The sequence below is a fragment of the Bufo bufo genome, chromosome 3 (genome assembly GCF_905171765.1).
Source record: "Bufo bufo chromosome 3, aBufBuf1.1, whole genome shotgun sequence".
NCBI classification, from domain to species: Eukaryota; Metazoa; Chordata; class Amphibia; order Anura; family Bufonidae; genus Bufo; species Bufo bufo.
In genome coordinates, this window is record NC_053391.1 from 566,793,461 (window position 1) to 566,810,950 (window position 17,490).

At 44.9% G+C, this 17,490-nt stretch overlaps 1 protein-coding gene across 2 annotated transcripts in view; it reads right to left on the reverse strand.

Annotated features, from left to right (window-relative positions):
- Positions 1 to 17,490, reverse strand: part of STAT2 (signal transducer and activator of transcription 2) — a 142,855-nt gene that overhangs the window by 29,732 nt on the left and 95,633 nt on the right. For both annotated transcript variants that reach the window (XM_040425607.1, XM_040425608.1), the window contains exons 18-21: positions 13,753 to 13,802; positions 8,788 to 8,882; positions 7,864 to 8,003; positions 7,453 to 7,641 (exon numbers count right to left, since the gene is read on the reverse strand). In XM_040425607.1, coding sequence (XP_040281541.1) covers positions 7,453 to 7,641; positions 7,864 to 8,003; positions 8,788 to 8,882; positions 13,753 to 13,802 — 474 coding nt within the window. The remainder of the gene's footprint in view (positions 1 to 7,452; positions 7,642 to 7,863; positions 8,004 to 8,787; positions 8,883 to 13,752; positions 13,803 to 17,490) is intronic.

The following is a 17,490-nucleotide window of genomic DNA, read 5'->3' on the forward strand; positions in this document are numbered from 1 at the left end:
TCATCAAAGGTCCTATTCCTGTGCACAGCAAAGAAGACGACAGAAGAGAAGCCGGGCTGCGCGATCAAGTGGATTAAGGTGAGTTAAATTATTTTATTATTTTTTTTAACCCCTCCAGCCTTATTATACTATGCATTCTGTATTAAGAATGCTATTATTTTCCCTTATAACCATGTTATAAGGGAAAATAATACAATCTACAGAACACCTAACCCAAACCCGAACTTCTGAAGAAGAAGAAGTTCGGGTTTGGGTACCAAACATGGCGATTTTTCTCACGCGCGTGCATACGCATTACAATGTTTTGCACTCGTGCGGAAAAATTGCGCATTTTCCCGCAACGCACCCGCATCTTATTTTTATTTTTAGCCGATTATCTTAGGTAGGGGCTCATTTTTTGCGGGATGAGAGGACGGTTTTATTGGCACTATTTTGGGGGCATATGACTTTTTGATCGCTTGCTATTACAATTTTTGTGATGTAAGGCGACAAAAAAAACCTTTTTTTGCACCGTTTTTATTTTATTTTCTTGACCGTGTTCATCTGAGGGGTTGCGGGGGTATTTTTATAGATCAGATTATTAAGGACGCTGCAATGCCTAATATGTCTACTTTTTTATTTTAGTTTTACTAAATAATATTTTTGAAAAAACAATTTTTTGTTTAAGTGTCTCAAGTCTGAGAACCAGTTTTTTATCCGATTGTCAGTGGCTAAATTGGGATATAAATTTAGTACTCCATAGAAGTGTGGTACTCCCTGAAGCAACCGTCAATGCAGAGGCCCGGATGATCGGGGCACGTGTCACACTGAGTAGTGGTGTCCTTCCGCATCCCCCTCCTGCGACAGACTCTGCACTTTTTTTGGGTCCGTCCCTTCTTTCCAGTATGGGGGACCACACCTGGAAAGTGTTGGCCAGGGACGATCCGGGCGCCTCCAGTTCCCTAGGTACTCCGGCCTGCTCTTTCCCGGTCAGAAAAGATCAGGACCTTGAGGACTGCCTCATAGAACTGAAGGAATAGGACTGCCCTGTGTTGCCAGCGCTCCGGGACAGCACAAAAGAGTTGTACAAGGCAACCTGCACCAAGTAGACCGCAACTTTTTTGTACCATGCCCGGGTTTTGCGCATGGCGTTATATGGCTTGAGGACTTGATCAGAGAGATCAACTCCTCCCATATACCGATTGTAGTCGACGATACAATCGGGCTTGAGGACCGTTGCCGCGGTACCTCGCACAGGGACGATGCCGTTACCATGAATTGTGGACAGTACAAGGACATCCCTCTTGTCCTTATATCTGAACAGCAACAGGTTCTCACTGGTAAGGGCACGGGTCTCACCCCTGGGGATAGGTACCTGGAAGGGGTGGGCAGGGAGGCCACGTTGATTTTTACGCACGGTCCCACAAGCGAGGGACTGGAACAAGGGGATACTAGTATAAAAGTTATCCACGTACAGGTGGTAACCTTTATCTAGCAGTGGTTGCATAAGGTCCCACACAAGTTTCCAGCTAACACCCAGAGTGGGGGGACATTCTGGGGGTTGAATACGGGAATCTCGCCCCTCGTACACACGAAACTTGTAAGTGTACCCTGAGGTACTCTCACAAAGTTTGTACAGCTTCACGCCATACCTCGCCAGCTTTGAGGGAACATACTGGCGGAAAATGAGTCTCCCCTTGAACGCAATGAGAGACTCAACCGGGACCTCCCTTCCAGGTACATAGGCCTGTACAAATTAGGCCCCAAAGTGATCGATGACCGGCCTGATTTTGTACAGGCGGACATAGGCAGGATCACCTTGGGGGAAGGGGAACATGCTGCATTATCTGAATAATGCAGGCATTTCCGGGTGGCCTCAAACCGGGTACATGTCATGGCCGTACTGTAAAGTGGGGTCTGGTAGAGGACGTCCTCACTTAAGTAATGCCTGACACTAGGTTTCTTGACTAGGCCCATGTGCAGCACGAGGCCCCAAAACGTCCTAATCTCGGCTGCACTGACCGGTGTCCAGCCACCGGGCCTAGCCAAAAAGGAGCCCGGGTGTTGAGCAACAAACTGTTGGGCGTACAGGTTTGTTTGCTCCACCATTATATTTACAAAGTGGTCACTGAAAAAAAGACTAAAGTAGTCGTATTCAGTAAAGCCCACTGTGGAAATCTGGATTCCTGGTTGGCCTCCAAAATCAGGAATCACAGGCTCAAAACGCTCTGGGGTACACCAGACAAGTTCACCGGCAGGGAGCTCCGGTGGATTTAACTGGTGGGCCGTAAAACTAGTACGAGCCCCAGAGCTGCTCGTACTAGGGTGGGCCACAGGGTCCCTAGCATGGCGGTCCCCTTGCTCCGCCTGGTGGCGTCTCCGCTGCCTTGGGGGCTCATCATCATCGCTAGATGAGGAGGAGGATGCGGATGACAAAAGGAAAGTGGAGTCATCCTCGTCTTCACTAGGACTCTCGGAGTCGGAGGCAAGCTGGGCGTATGCCTCCTTGGCTGAAAACATCCGGCGGGCCATAGGGGAGTGTGTGTCTGCATGTGTGTGTGCGTGTAAATCTTTATTCAGTGTGTGTGTGTGTGTGGGGGCACGGGTGTTCGCGAACTCACCCTAAACCTAACAGACAAAAAAAAGGGCAAAAAATTTGAAAAAAATAAATAAAATAAAATAAAATTCAAAATCACTGATCAACCGTCCAAAGTTTATCAGCGGTGGGGTGTGAGATGCGCTAACAGTGGCCGGATGCTAAGAGTGCCAGCCACAGTCAGCGTACGCACAAAAAAAAAAAAAAAAAAAAAAAAAAAAAAAAAAAAAAAAAGGCCTGCAAACACAAACAGTTATTTTTTTTTTCCTTCCACTAACTTTCCCTTTATATCCCTGCCTAACCCAACCTTTCCCTAAGTACCTGATTGCACAGATGGGGAGTGCTGGGCACAGATGGGGTCATGCCTGGACAGATGGGGGTGCTGAGCTCCGACGACATGCAGCGCTCCTCTCTCCTCGAGCTCCCGCACTGAAAAGGAGGAGGAGAGGAGTGCTGCTCTAATTTGAACCTCCCGCCCCTACAGCCGACCAATCAGAGCCGATCCTGAGAGGTGATGTCACATCACCTCTCAGGATCGCAGGATGGTGATTGGTGGAGTATTATCACACCACCGATCACCATCCTGTTCCGGGTTATCGGGACCTGTGGTTTGCTGCGATCGCCTACACGGGGGGCACCGGGTTCCGATCACCGCCCGCCACGCGGCGGTGATCAGAAATACACAGGGCGTACAGGTACGCCCTGTGTCCTTAACCCCTTAAGGACACAGGGCGTACAGGTACGCCCTGATGTCCCGGTACTTAAGGACACAGGGCGTACCTGTACGTCCTATGTAGTTCCGATCACTGCCGCACGGCCGGCAGTGATCAGAACTGGGTGCCTGTTGAAATCATTCAGCAGGCACCCTGTGACAATGCCTAGGGGGGTCCTGTGACCCCCCGCATTGCCGATCACTACAAACCGCAGGTCAATTCAGACCTGCGGTTTGTAGCGCTTATGCAAGTTTCTGATCCCTGCGGTCCGTGACCGCAGGGATCAGAAACCTCAAAGTGCCTGTATTTCAAAGTTAACTCCCCCCTCCCCCTGCAGCCCTCTGTGTTTTTGTGCCTGCAGGCGCAGCGGGGGGGATGATTGCGGGCGGTGCGGGAGGCAGGCGGCAGTGTGGGGGGCGGGCGTGCGATCTTCCGCCCGCCCCCCGTTTATTCTCAGGATGATCTAGCGGTTGAATCAGAGTGTCAGCTCATTGCTGACACTCTGATTCAAACGGCTGACATCTGTGCAGATGTCAGCCGTTTTAACCCCTTCCATACCGCGGTCCGTAGGGACCGCTGTATGGTAGAGGTTAACAGGGCCTTTGCAGCCCCCGGACAGGATGGGGTCACAGAGGGAGGGAGCCCCCCTCCCCTTCCCCGTCTGCTCAGTTGTGGCAGACGGGGAAGGTTCCCATGGCAACAGGACGCCTTCTCAGGCATCCTGCTGTCCATGGTGCTGAACAGATCTGTGCTAAAGGCAGAGATCTGTTCAGACAAAGTGTAAGTGAAATATAGTACAGTACACTATATAGTGTACTGTACTGTATTATACAGACATCAGACCCACTGGATCTTCAAGAACCAAGTGGGTCTGGGTAAAAAATAAAAAATGTTTAAAAAGTGCAAAAAAGTAAAAAAAAACAAAAAAACATTTATCCCTGATTAAAAATTTAAAAAACTAAATTCCCTATACATGTTACATATCACCGCGTCCGTAACGACCTGATCTATAAAACAGTCATGTTACTTTCCCCGCACGGTGAACGCCATAAAAAAATAAAAATAAAAACTATGATGAAATTGAAATTTTGCCCACCTTACTTTCCAAAAAAGGTAATAAAAGTGATCAAAAATGTCGTATGTACTCCAAAATAGTACCATTCAAACCGTCGCCCCATACCGCAAAAAATGAGCCCCTACATGAGACAATGGCCCAAAAAATGTAAAAAACTATGGCTCTCAGACTATGGAGACACTAAAACAACTTTTTTCGTTTTCAAAAATGATATTATTGTGTAAAACCTTAATAAATAAAAAAAAGTATACATATTAGGTATTGCCGTGTCCGTAAGAACCTGCTCTATAAAAATATCACATGATCTAACCCCTCAGGTGAACAATGTAAAAATAAAAAATAAAAATGGTGTAAAAAAAGTCATAATTTTGTCATCTTACATCACAAAAAGTGTAATAGCAAGCGATCAAAAAGGTATACGCACCCCGAAATCATACCATTAAAACAGTCATCTCATCCTGCAAAAAATGAGACCCTAACTAAGACAATCGCCCAAAAAATAAAAAATATATGGCTCTTAGACTATGGAGACACTAAAATGATTTTTTTTGTTTAAAAAATGATATTATTGTGTAAAACTTGAATAAATTTAAAAAAGTTAACATATTAGGTATCCCTGTGTCCATAACAATCTGCTCTATAAAAATAGCACATGATCTAATCTGTCAGATGAACGTTGTAAATACTAAAAAATAAAAACGGTGCCAAAACAGGTATTTTTTGGCAAATTTTCCATTTTAATCCATTTTTTCCCGTAACAAAGCAAGGGTTAACAGCCAAACAAAACTCAATATTTATTGCCCCAATTCTTTAGTTTACAGCAACACCTCATATGTGGTTGTAAACTGCTGTACGGGCACACGGCAGGGCGCAGAAGGAAAGGAATGCCATATGGATTTTGGAAGGCAGTTTTTGCTGGACTTGTTTTTTTGACACCATGTCCCATTTGAAGCCCCCCTAGAGTAGAAACTCCAAAAAGTGACCCCATTTAAGAAACTACGCCCTCATATTATTCAAAACAGATTTTACAAACTTTGCTAACCCTTTAAGTGTTCCACAAGAGTCAATGACAAATGGAGATAAAATTTCAGAATTCAAATTTTTTGTTACTTTGCTTCACAAAAAGTGTAATATAGAGCAACCAAAAATCTAAAATAGTACCAAAAAAACTGCCACCTTATCCCATAGTTTCCAAAATGGGGTCACTTTTTTGGAGTTTCTACTCTAGGGGTGCATCAGGGGGCTTCAAATGGGACATGGTGTAAATAAACCAGTCCAGCGAAATCTGCCTTCCAAAAACCACACGGCACTCCTTTCCCTCTACGCCCTGACGTGGGGCCGTACAGTGGTGTACGACCACATATCGGGTGTTTCTGTAAACCGCAGAGTCAGGGCAATAAATATAGAGTTTTGTTTCGCTGTTAACCCTTGCTTTGTTAGTGGAAAAAATGGATTAAAATGGAAAATTTGGCCAAAAATTGAAATTCTGAAATTTCATCTCCATTTGCCATCAATGATGTTTGTAAAATCAGTTTTGAATACCTTGAGGGGTGTAGTTTCTAGAATGGGGTCATTTTTGGGTAGTTTTTATTATGTAAGCCTCACAAAGTGACTTCAGACTTGAACTGGTCCCTAAAAAGTGGGTTTTTGAAAATTTCAGAATGTCTGAGAAATATAAAGATTTGCTTCTAAACTTCTAAGCCTTGTAGCGTCCCCAAAAAATAAAATGGCATTCCCAAAATGACCCAAACATGAAGTTGACAAATGGGGAATGTAAACTGATAACTATTTTTGGAGGTATTACTATGTATTATAGAAGTAGAGAAATTGAAACTTGGAAATTTGCTAATTTTTTCAAAATTTTGGTAAATTTGGTATTTTTTTATAAATAAAAAAGATTTTTTTTGACTCCATTTTACCAGTGCTATGAAGTACAATATGTGACGAAAAAACAATCTCAGAATTGCCTGGATAAGTAAAAGCGTTTTAAAGTTATCACCACATAAAGTGACACTGGTCAGATTTGCAAAAAATGGTGAAATAAGGCCATAAGGGGGTACGCCCTGTGTCCGTAACAGGTTAAGTGAATATTAGAGAACTGGCAAATTGACTCACACATTGTATGGACTTATCCGCAGAGAAGGCTACACAATTCTTTTATCTTTAGGCCTCATGCACACGACCGTTTTTCGGGTCCGTATCCGAGCCGCAGTTTTTGAGGCCCGGGTGCAGACCCATTCACTTCAATGGGGCCGCAAAAGATGCGGACAGCACTTCATGTGCTGTCCGCATCCGTTGCTCCGTTCCGTGGCCCTGCAAAAAAAATATAGCATGTCCTATTCTTGTCCGTTTTGCGGACAAGGATAGGCATTTCTACAATGGGTCGCCCGTTCCGTTCCGCAAATTGCGGAAGGCACACGGGCGGCTTCCGTTTTTTGCGAATCTGCGGTTTGCGGCACCGTAAAAAACAGAACGGTCGTGTGCATGAGGCCTTAACTGAGATGAGACAAAAGTCTACATGCAGTTCTGTTCAATCCTGAAATAAGGTGGATTTACAAGGCCCATATTGGACCGATATCAGGAATGAAGGTTCCTACAAACGCTCATCCCCGATATTCTGCCCATCTAAAGGTGCCACAGATCAACCAATGAACGAGTGAAACACTCATTCATTGGGTGGGCTGATCGGAGGTGCAAACACTTCAATCATAGTTCCCGGGAAGCAATCGTCCTGTCTAAACAGCGCTCTGCTGCCTAGGAACAATGATTCTGTATGGGGACTAGCGATAGCAGCCATTGCTCATCCTCATACTGTGGAGGTAATCGCTGCATGTAAATCCAGAACTTCACCTTCACTTAATGAGAAGCTAATTGTTGAGAAGGAACGCTTCCTGATAATCGGCTGCTTCTCAGATAGTGTAAATGCGGCTTTACTCTTAAAGTTGACAAACTACGTAGTTAAACAGCTACAGGAAATATTGTGTAATTAATTAGTAAAGAGCGCTGGAATTTTGGGCCATTTTCCTGTTGAAAAAGTTTGGTAGACATGTTTCATAGAGGATTGTACATATTAGGCGTTCTCCATTCACCTTCAGTTCTCTCCTCATAATACTTCCCAAAAGCTTCATCCTTAGGGATATTGGGATACAGATATTTCAGGGGGTTCTCCGGGATGTTTTCCTCGGTCAGAAGTTGGTAGTTCCGGATGATCTCTGTGAGGGGGATATGGCATAACTCCTTTTTGGTGAAGGGCTCAACAGACTGGATTAAATAGGTTCCTGTGAGGAGACATGTCAATCACTTTACGACACCGCTGTTATATATAATGCCACATATTTTCTTATCTCATGTCAGACTGCTCCATTTTCACCTTGACATTATGTATACTATAATTGCATGTCTAGCCATGTTCACCATAAGATAATGAAAGTGATAACTAATGTTACAAACAAGACTAACCCGTGCTCACAGCAGGATTACGATATATTGGTATAGCCTACCATCAGGCTGGTGGTCCACCCAGGAACATGTAATCCCTCCATCACGCATGCTTTCACTAAAGCGAAGGAGGAAGGTACCCTGTTGCTTGGTCTTCAGAAGATCTTCCTCTGTAATCCGACTCACAAACCCCATCACATGGCTGTCACAATGAGAAAAAATAAAAATGTAGAGGGAGAACGAGTAAGTTATTGAGACCACCAAGATGCAAAGTGTATACAGTCTACATAAACAGGCTCAACATCAAAACTGAAAACTACACAGCAAGATACCACACAATGTGTGCTCTGACAGATTTCTATCACAGCCAGCATGAACTTTATGAGCAATGTGTGCTATAGTAGCTCTTCTGCCAGATCAGACTAGACAAACAACCTGCCACATCTGAGCCTTACGTGCCTATGGCCTTGTCACTGATTCCCAGGCTATCCTTCCTTAGACTACTTTTGGAACGTACTAACCACTTCATACTGGGAACATCCCACAAGACCTGGGGCTGAATTTATCATTAAAGGGGTATTCCCATTGCTAGTACAGTATATACCTCCATTGTCTGATAGGTGCGGGTCCCACCTCTGTGACCCCCACCTATGCTGAGGATGGAACAGGGAGAGCGATAGCTGGAGGACCCTGGGTTTCCCAGGGTCCAGCCACCGCCAAACGCTCTCCCCATACTAGTGAATGGGAGCACATCACGCTTGTGCGGCCACCGCTCTCATTCATTTTTATGGGGCTGACGGAAAAAGCAGAGGCCCAATAGAAATGAATGGCTCCATTCTCGGTGTAGGTGCGGGTCCCCCAATGAAAGCAATGCGTCACAGAAAACCAATAGCTACTTGATTTTTGGTGATGGTGGTCAGTACTGGTTACTTAATTATCTCACGTAAGCAAAATGAACATTTTATATATCTTATCCTAAGACTTACCTATCATTCCAGATGTCTAATAGGCGTGCTACCACAAGAGCTAAAACTGCATCAAACCACTCCCAAAAGGTGAAGGATACACCATGCATATTTTCCTGTAAAATTGATAAGTAAAAGTAGTAGATTTGTAAACTGCTTTACACCCAATACATTTTGCTTACTGAGGTTTATACCATTCAGCTCAGATTCCACCAGCCCTCCCAATTCTCCTCTATTTATTCCTGTCTGTTGCATCATTGCCATGCTAGAATAGTGCTCCATACAGCTCTGTATGATATGACTAGATTTTTCTAACACCTCTTCACACCATACTGTCCTGACTATTATGTTGCATTAACCATCCCTGATAAAAGATGAGTGATGCCCCTTATACTATGTTCACATCACATCTGTGATGCTTTAACCCTTTCGGGACACCGCATATTTTTAATTTTCGTTTTTCCCTCCCCGCCTTCGAAGAGTCATAATTTTTTTACGTTTTCTGTTCACGTAGCCGTATAGGGGTTTGTTTCTTGGGGGACAAGTTGTGCTTTTTAATTGCAGTGTTTATTTTTGCCATAGCTTGTATTGGATGGATATTATTCTGTGGTACATTTATGGCAATATTCCATTTATATCGTTTTTAATATGCTTTACTGATATGCTTTGCACCGCCATATTATGACAGCCATAACTTATATTTCTGTCTTCAGAGCTGCATTTTGTAGGATGTACTGTATTTTTTGGTACCATTTTGGGGGGTCCATACGACTTTTTGATCACCTTTTGTTCAAAGTTTTGGAGAGAACAAGGTGACCAAAAATGATGGACAAGCAAATTTTTCTTTTTCTTTTCTGTTACGGTATACACTGCGCAGGAAAAATATTTTTATGGTTAAATAGTTCAGACATTTTTGGACACGGCTATACCTGTACGCGATTTGAATTTTTTGCCTTTATCTTTTAGTTGTCTTATTGAGTTGGACAAGCCATCTTCTGATCGCTTTCCCATAGACCGCAATGGAATAGTATTGCAGTCTATGGGATTTTCAGAGCCTGCCTGTGAAGCTGTGCCCCATGCACAACTTTTCAGGTAATTAGACATGACAGCCCTGGGAACTTTCTTACGGCCCCAAACTATCATCGCATCCAATCGGAACCCTGAGATTTATGAGGGGTTAAATGACTGGTATTAGAGTCATCGCCGATCCCAGTCATTGCAGCTGGGCGTTGGCTGTTATATACAGCAAACTCTGGACGCGTATAGAGTGGGCTCAGTGTGTACAGCACTCCATGACGTAACTGTACGTTATCCCGGTCTTGTTTTAAAGCTTACATTCTTGTATCTCTAGCTGCTATACAGCCTGAGCTAGACCAGGTTGAAGCACACCCCACCTGCCCTTTAGGTGACTTTGATCTCAGCCAGCATGGTGGAAGAGTGGAAGAGCAGTGGGGAACATGCTGCAGGGAGAGAAAGAGAGGCATTGATCCTCCTCTCCCTTTGTAGCTGTGCATGATACCAGGGGAGGGGGCTAACATGGACTTGTGTTATCACCTTCCCTTCATATCACAGAGCATACCTGCTCTCTGATTGATGGAGGGGTCTCTTTTACTTCCACAAAAGTATTAGGAATATGAACGCTTGCTCATCTAATCAGCCACAACCCAGACATTTACCAGTCTCCTGGTCATAGCATCAAATACTTGCACCCCACACATACAAACATCAATAATGTTTCCATGTGTCACTGTCCCCATCCTGTCCACAATAAGACATCTGCAACATGTCTGTCTGTGAGCAAACTTAAGGAGGACCTGTCAGCATTCCTGACATGTCTGCCTTAGTAACTACTCACATTCCCCATGTAATAACAATTCTGGATCATCTATTGTTAAGGAGGCTTGTTCCCGTTGCGGCCTGCTATTGGCTGACCCTCCCCCCGCTTATGTTTTGATCCGCGTGACAGGGAGATGCAGCGGCGGCCGTGTGGGCATAAAAAGTGACGCGGGTGCCGGGGAGCAGGGTAAGTATAACCAGTGTGAGGTGCACAGGCATTTTGTCACCGCCAGCTCTCTGAGAAGGTCTGGCAGACGTTCTCTACCTCTTGCATGATGTTCTTTGTTTTGGTTTCACTTTGTCATCTCTTTTCCTTCTCCCAGCTGTCACCTATTCACACTAATTGCCTCCCTTTATATTCCCTCCCATACTGCCTCACTTTGCGGTTTATACTACTTCCTGGATTGAAGTGATCACTGCTGGAGACTTCTGTTACTGCTTGTTCAGATAAGTCCTTTCTTGTATTGTGTTTCTTTGCTGGCTTGATTGTAGGTGACCCTGACTCCCTCCGTATTAAGTGCAGGGAGCCGGTGGTCGTGTCCCCTCACTATTATAGGGTTTTCAGGTGTCACACAGTCTAGGTACGAGGGCATGCAATCGTCTACCTCTGAGACCTTTTGTATGTGCTTAGAAGTCAGGGTGAGCTCTTAGGGTTTTAGAGGGGTCACCTTTATGCTCCTTAGTTTTGGATCAAGCCAGTCGGATGTTTATCCATAACTTCCAGCTATCTGCTATATTATCCATGACACATTTTGGAGGGGCATTATAGGGGTTGGATAACCCCTTTAGGTTTAGGGATTTGTAATCCTGCGTGGTCACATCTCCGAAGAAGACTCTCAGCCCTTGCTCTGCTAATCTGAGCTGCAGTGAAGGGAGGAAATTATCAGGGCCGGGCTTAATGTCCAGCCCTGTCAATCTAGTGGCAGGTGGGCGCTTCTTTACCTGTGGATGAAGAAGTCCTGCTGATGAGAAAAGTCGATTTGTTAGAATCAGTTCACTCATCTCTAGTATGAGCTCCTCACATTTTACAGTTTTTTGGGGAGTATAATTTTCTTTGCATAAGGCAGAGTACACACTTAAAGGGGTTGTCTCATTTCAGCAAATGGCATTTAGCATGTAGAGAAAGTTATTACAAGCCACTCATGTAATGTTATTATCCATATTGTCTCCTTTAGTGGCTGGATTCACGTTATACACTGCTTGTATCCAGAGGTTATGACCACCCTGCAATCCAGCAGCAGTGGCCGTGCTTGAACACTATAAGAAGCGTCTGCCACTCTGGTTGCCAGGACCTCTGCCAGTGAGCATAGGGCTGCGTTTTTTTCCATTAATTTGCAAGCACGGCCACCACTGCTGGATTGACGGGTTTTGAAAGTGCATTTACATTTAGGAGGCATGGTGTGTATAACTTTCTGCTTGGGTAACCACTAATATAAACTTTTGTGCAATTTTTATGAAAAATTTCAATTTGATGCACAGGTGCCTGTGCATATAAAGTGTTGTAACACAATGTGCCACGTGTCTGCTTTCAGAAAATATTTAGAAATGGGGGGGTGCCTCAGCCGCATCATGATGGAACAATTTTCATCATATAAGTATCCTTTTCAATCTAATTTTACATTTTCTGCTTTTGGCGGTAATTCATGGATTAGAGGAGTCAATAATTAGGGTTAAATTAGGGGCATTTCTGGTGCAGATTCTGCGACTTTTCCCTGCTCACGCCAGGTCTAAAAAAGTGGTCGTGGGAGAGGAAAGGGGACAGCCTGTTTTATGTGTAGAAAATGGTCTAAACGTAAGACAGCAAGGGAGCTGTCTTACATTTAGAAGTGGAGGAGGATCCACTGAAGTTATGAAGAGGCTGGCGGGGATCCACCGCTAGGTATAAGGGTTATTAAGACCGGAGTCTAAAATGCCAGTTTTAATAAATGTGCCTGTGAGGAATATGGATTACCATTTATTGGCAGCCCTGATTCTCATTTGATTCACCTTTTGGCATGTACACAGTCAGTGTACATGCAAAATATGTTCTCACCACCCAGCCATCTGCTGTCAGCTAGCAAGGGAGGAAGCCCCAGGGGTTCAGGCTTCAAGGAGGCCCCAGGTGGATAAAGTCACACCTCAACCAGCCAGTTTGGAGGCAAGCTAATACTGCAGGAAATCCCCCAGCAGAAGGTCTCAGCCCTTGCCCAGGATCAATGATACCTCCCAGACATGTTGGCACCTACATTTCATAAGGAATTATGAATCGTCCGTCCATCCCAGGCATAATTTGGTTATCTTTTTGCGATCGTGGGGCAAAGCCAAACATCCACGTGGTCCTGGCTTGATGCTAGGATGCCCGGGAGGGGAGATATACATATCTCCCCACAGAAACAAAATAACGGTACCATTCTGGACTCTAGTTGTAGTCGGAACCCAGGCGGATCAATTGGGCCTGGAACCATTTTCCTGCGACATTCTGGTCTGGGGCTATGAGCCCTAAGGGGTTTTATGAGTCATTTTCTGCCAGCACCAGAGAAGGAGGAGTGGACCCTACCCATAGGCGGGGAGGGGAGCTGCCAGCTAGAGGTCATAAGCCCATGCAAGCCAGCGGGCGGGGTCTATTCTGAAGGGGGTCACATCGTGCCAATGTGTTTGGAGAGACCGGGAACCAGCTGACATCACTGCCCACACGTGACTGCAGCCAAGGACTATTCCACCATTATAACCCAAGGTGATTAAATATATAATTTAATCTTGTACTGTCTTGTATCTCGATTACGAATTCCCACATCCGTGTTTCGCCTAGTTATAAGCTACCGCGGGTTGGTTTCTCACCCTATATAATCCCGTTAGTGGATCGGGCTTTTATCAAACGAGAAGCTAGTGGCGCTGTTTCACGGCAGCAGTGAAAAGGCTCTCTCAGCTTGTTGCATCTCTGTGCCCACGTGGACAGGAGGTGGCTGTGTAAACTTTACCAAGCTGACCTTACCTGCTCCTCTGGAGGGCGTAACGTCACGCTTTGGTAACAAGTGACCATACTGCGTCTCGTGAGCTCGACGTAGGTGACGTCAAGCGGGCACGAGGTGTGGTATCCTTTACAGTGCCCCTTGGTGCTTATCATATTTCACATGCTGCATTTAATATTTTATGAGTTTTTTTAATAGTTACCTTTGAGAACTTATTCCATGTCACAATGCTGTCCTCATTTGGTACTGATCCTTGCAAAACAAAAAAAACTGTTAAAGAACTGCTTGTAACTGCAAACCAGGGGCATAGTTATAGGGGGGTGCAGAGGTAGCAGTCGCTACCCAGCTCAGGAGCCTGAGGGGGCCCAAAGACCCTTGTGCTACATAAGAAGACACCAGTATTATAGAAAGAGCATGCTGTTCAAGTTACACCTCTGGCTGGAACGAAGGGGTTAGGTCAAGAATTTCGCATTGGGGAGAGTGGGTTCCATTAAAATTTTTGCCTCGGGAAGCACGAAGGCTATGTACTTTTCTGTCCCTCGCCACAAACCAATGAGGGAAGAGCTAAACTCTTGCACTACGGACCATGAGCCTTTAGCTACCCCCTTTGGTGCAAAATATACTTTTAATAAGAGAAATAACTGAAATAAACACAGAAATGCTATATATTCACCTGGTATATTTTATATCATACCATAAAAGGAATTAACAATTTAAAGCGTACCTGTCATTAAAGGGTTTCTACCACCACATTTTGACCTAATTAGCTGTCTGACACTAGCGATCTGCTAGTGTCTGCTCTACCTAACCATGCTATTGTAATACCTTTTTCTGCAGCGGTTACCCTAAAAAACGAACTTTTATTGCTATGCAAATGAGCCTCTAGGCGCTATGGGGGCGTCTTTTCAGCACCTAGAGGCTCTGTCTACTCACCATGTCTGCCGCCCAACTCGTCCCTTCAGCCCGCCCATCTCCTCTATTCTCGCGCCTGCGCAGTGTGCGTCTGTATTCGGCGCAGTGACTGTCGGACCACTCTCTGCGCCGGCATCTCCACTGCGCCTGCGCCGATGACGTCAGAGTGCTCCCAGGAACAGACGACGCCCGGCCTCAAGCAGTGGAGATGCGCAGGCGCAGTGGAGATGCCGGCGCAGGGAGCGGTCTGACAGTCACTGCGCCTGCGCCGAATACAGACGCACGCGGCGCAGGCGCGAGAATTCGGCCGCGATGGAGGCTGTCAATCTAGAGGAGATGGGCGGGCTGGACGGACGAGCTGGGCGGCAGACATGGTGAGTAGACAGAGCCTCCAGGTGCTGAAAAGACACCCCCATAGCACCTAGAGGCTCATTTGTATAGCAATAAAAGTTCATTTTTTAGGGTAACCGCTGCAGAGAAAAGTATTACAATAGCATGGTTAGGTAGAGCAGACACTAGCAGATCGCTAGTGTCAAACAGCTAATTAGGTCAAAATGTGGTGGTAGAAACCCTTTAAAATAATAGATGTAGTGCAGCCAGAAATGTTCTGTCTAACCTGCATACTACAGAATCTATTTCCTTCTCTCCGTTGGTTTCTGTAGATGTATATTTTTTTTCTTTCCATGGTGGTAAGAAGGTTTGTACACAAACAAAGAAGAGGATTCTTTACAGTAAGAGCAGTGAGACTATGGAACTCTCTGCCTGAGGAGGTGGTGATGGTGAGTTCACAAACAGAGTCCAGGAGGGGCCTGGATGTATTTCTGAAGCGTAATAATATTACAGGTTAGAGTTACTACAGATGGGTTGTTGATCCAGGGAGTTATTCTGATTGCCTGGTTGGAGTTGGGAAGGAATTTCTTGCCCTAAAATTAGGAAATTTGGCTTCTACCTCATGAGGGTTTTTTGCCTTCCTCTAAGTCAACTTGAAGGATAACAGGCTGAACTGGATGGATGCCTATTTTCAGCCTTACAAACTATGTTTCTATGAGTCATATTGAGCAGAGGTATAGAATGGCATTGTATGGCATGTTTTCTTGGGGTTAAGTTCCAGTAGACCTACTAAGTCCAATATGCAACAAAGTCTAAGGCCATGTAAAATTGAAGTGTTCAAAGCCTTAATTTAGATCAAAGCCTAAAACAGCAATGCTTTGGCATGTAAGCCTTAGGGCTCGTTCACACGAACGTATTTTGCGTTCCGTATACGGGCCGTTTTCTGCGTTCCGCATACGGTCCGTATACAGAACCATTCATTTCAGTGGCTCCACAAAAGATGCGGACAGCACTCTGTGTGCTGTCCGCATCCGTTGCTCCGTTCCGTGGCCCCGCGAAAATTATGAGTCATGTCCTATTCTTGTCCGTTTTGCGGACAAGAATAGGCATTTCTATAATGGGCCTCCTGTTCCGTTCCGCAAATTGCGGAAGGCACACGGGCGGCATCCGTTTTTTGCGGGACCGCAAAAAACAGCACGGTCGTGTGAACGAGCCCTTAGTCACAGCTTGAAGAATGCTTGCACACTTCAATTTGCCAGTGTCTCGCAGTTACATAGTTAATACGGTTGAAAAAAGACAAACGTCCATCAAGTTCAACCAAGGAATAGGTGGGGACGTGAATCCCAGTGCCTATGACTGTTGTATACTGGGCTCACCTACTATGATCTGAGCAAATCAGATGCCTCCCTCCAGTCTGAGGAAGTAGCTGCAGCTCCCAACTACCTGCTCTTCCCGTTCTCTACTTATGTTTTTAATTAGATTGGTAATTTGGTGACAATTTAGATAAAAAGGCGCAAAAATGATCTAAAGTGATCCAGAAATCATATCTCTGTTTCGCTATAATACTAAAACATTTACAGAAATTCTAACTGCACTGATGGACTATTAGGGACTTCAGAGAGTGAGTTTCCCTGTGTTTCTTTTTTTTTAAATCAGATCTTTTTTATTAAACATTTTACAGTGTAGATACACGTTTTAACACATTGCAAACAAGGATGACATAGAAATATACTGTCCATAAGTCAAATAACAAAAAGGATATCAGCCTATGTGTAGTAATTAAGTACCCAACCGACCCCCCCCCCCCTCCCTCCCTCCCACCCTAACCTGCAAAGTACAAAGGCACATTTTTAAACATTTCCATTCAGACGTCGAAACGACAGCCATAAATCCCATAATTTTCCAAATTTCGCTGGGCATCCACGCTTCTGGTACACCATCCGTTCATAACTCAGCATCGTGTCAACCGCACTTAGGAATTCGCCTAGGATTGGCGGCGCTGTCTGTATCCAATGTAGGGCTATTAACTTTCTAGCAACATATAACATTCTACCTATAGCTATTTTATGTACCTGACCTGTGGCCAGTTCAGAGACATATCCTAACACACACACTTTAGGGTCAGAGGGTATTCGTACCTTGTAAACGTCCTGTATTGTCTGACGTACCAACTCCCAGTATCTCCCTAACCTCTCGCACGTCCACATCATATGTAACAAATCTGCAGACACCACAGAGCACCTTGGACATTCATCCGTGGGTCTAAACCCTATACGGAACAAAAAAACCGGAGTTTTGTAGACTCTATGGACAATAAACAGCTGCGAGAGTTTACGTCCTTCACTCAGGGAAGAGAGAGGTATCGCCTCCAGTATATCAGACCATTGGTCATCAGTTAATTTGCCAACATCTTTTTCCCATTTACTTTTAGCCACCAGTGGATGGGACACTAGAAACTTATCAAGCAATAGCTTATATATACAGGATATCAAACCTCTCCTCGCCCCTTTAGACAAAATCTAGTGCAGTGCAGCATCTCTCCCCGCCACCTCATTCGTACCTTTAAATGTAGCGCTGTATGCGTGTCTCACCTGAAGGTACTTATAAAAGTGCGTTCTAGGCAGTTCATACTTCTCCTGAAATCTGATAAATGACATGAACTTCCTTTCCTCCAAAAGATGCCCCAACCTCAGAATAC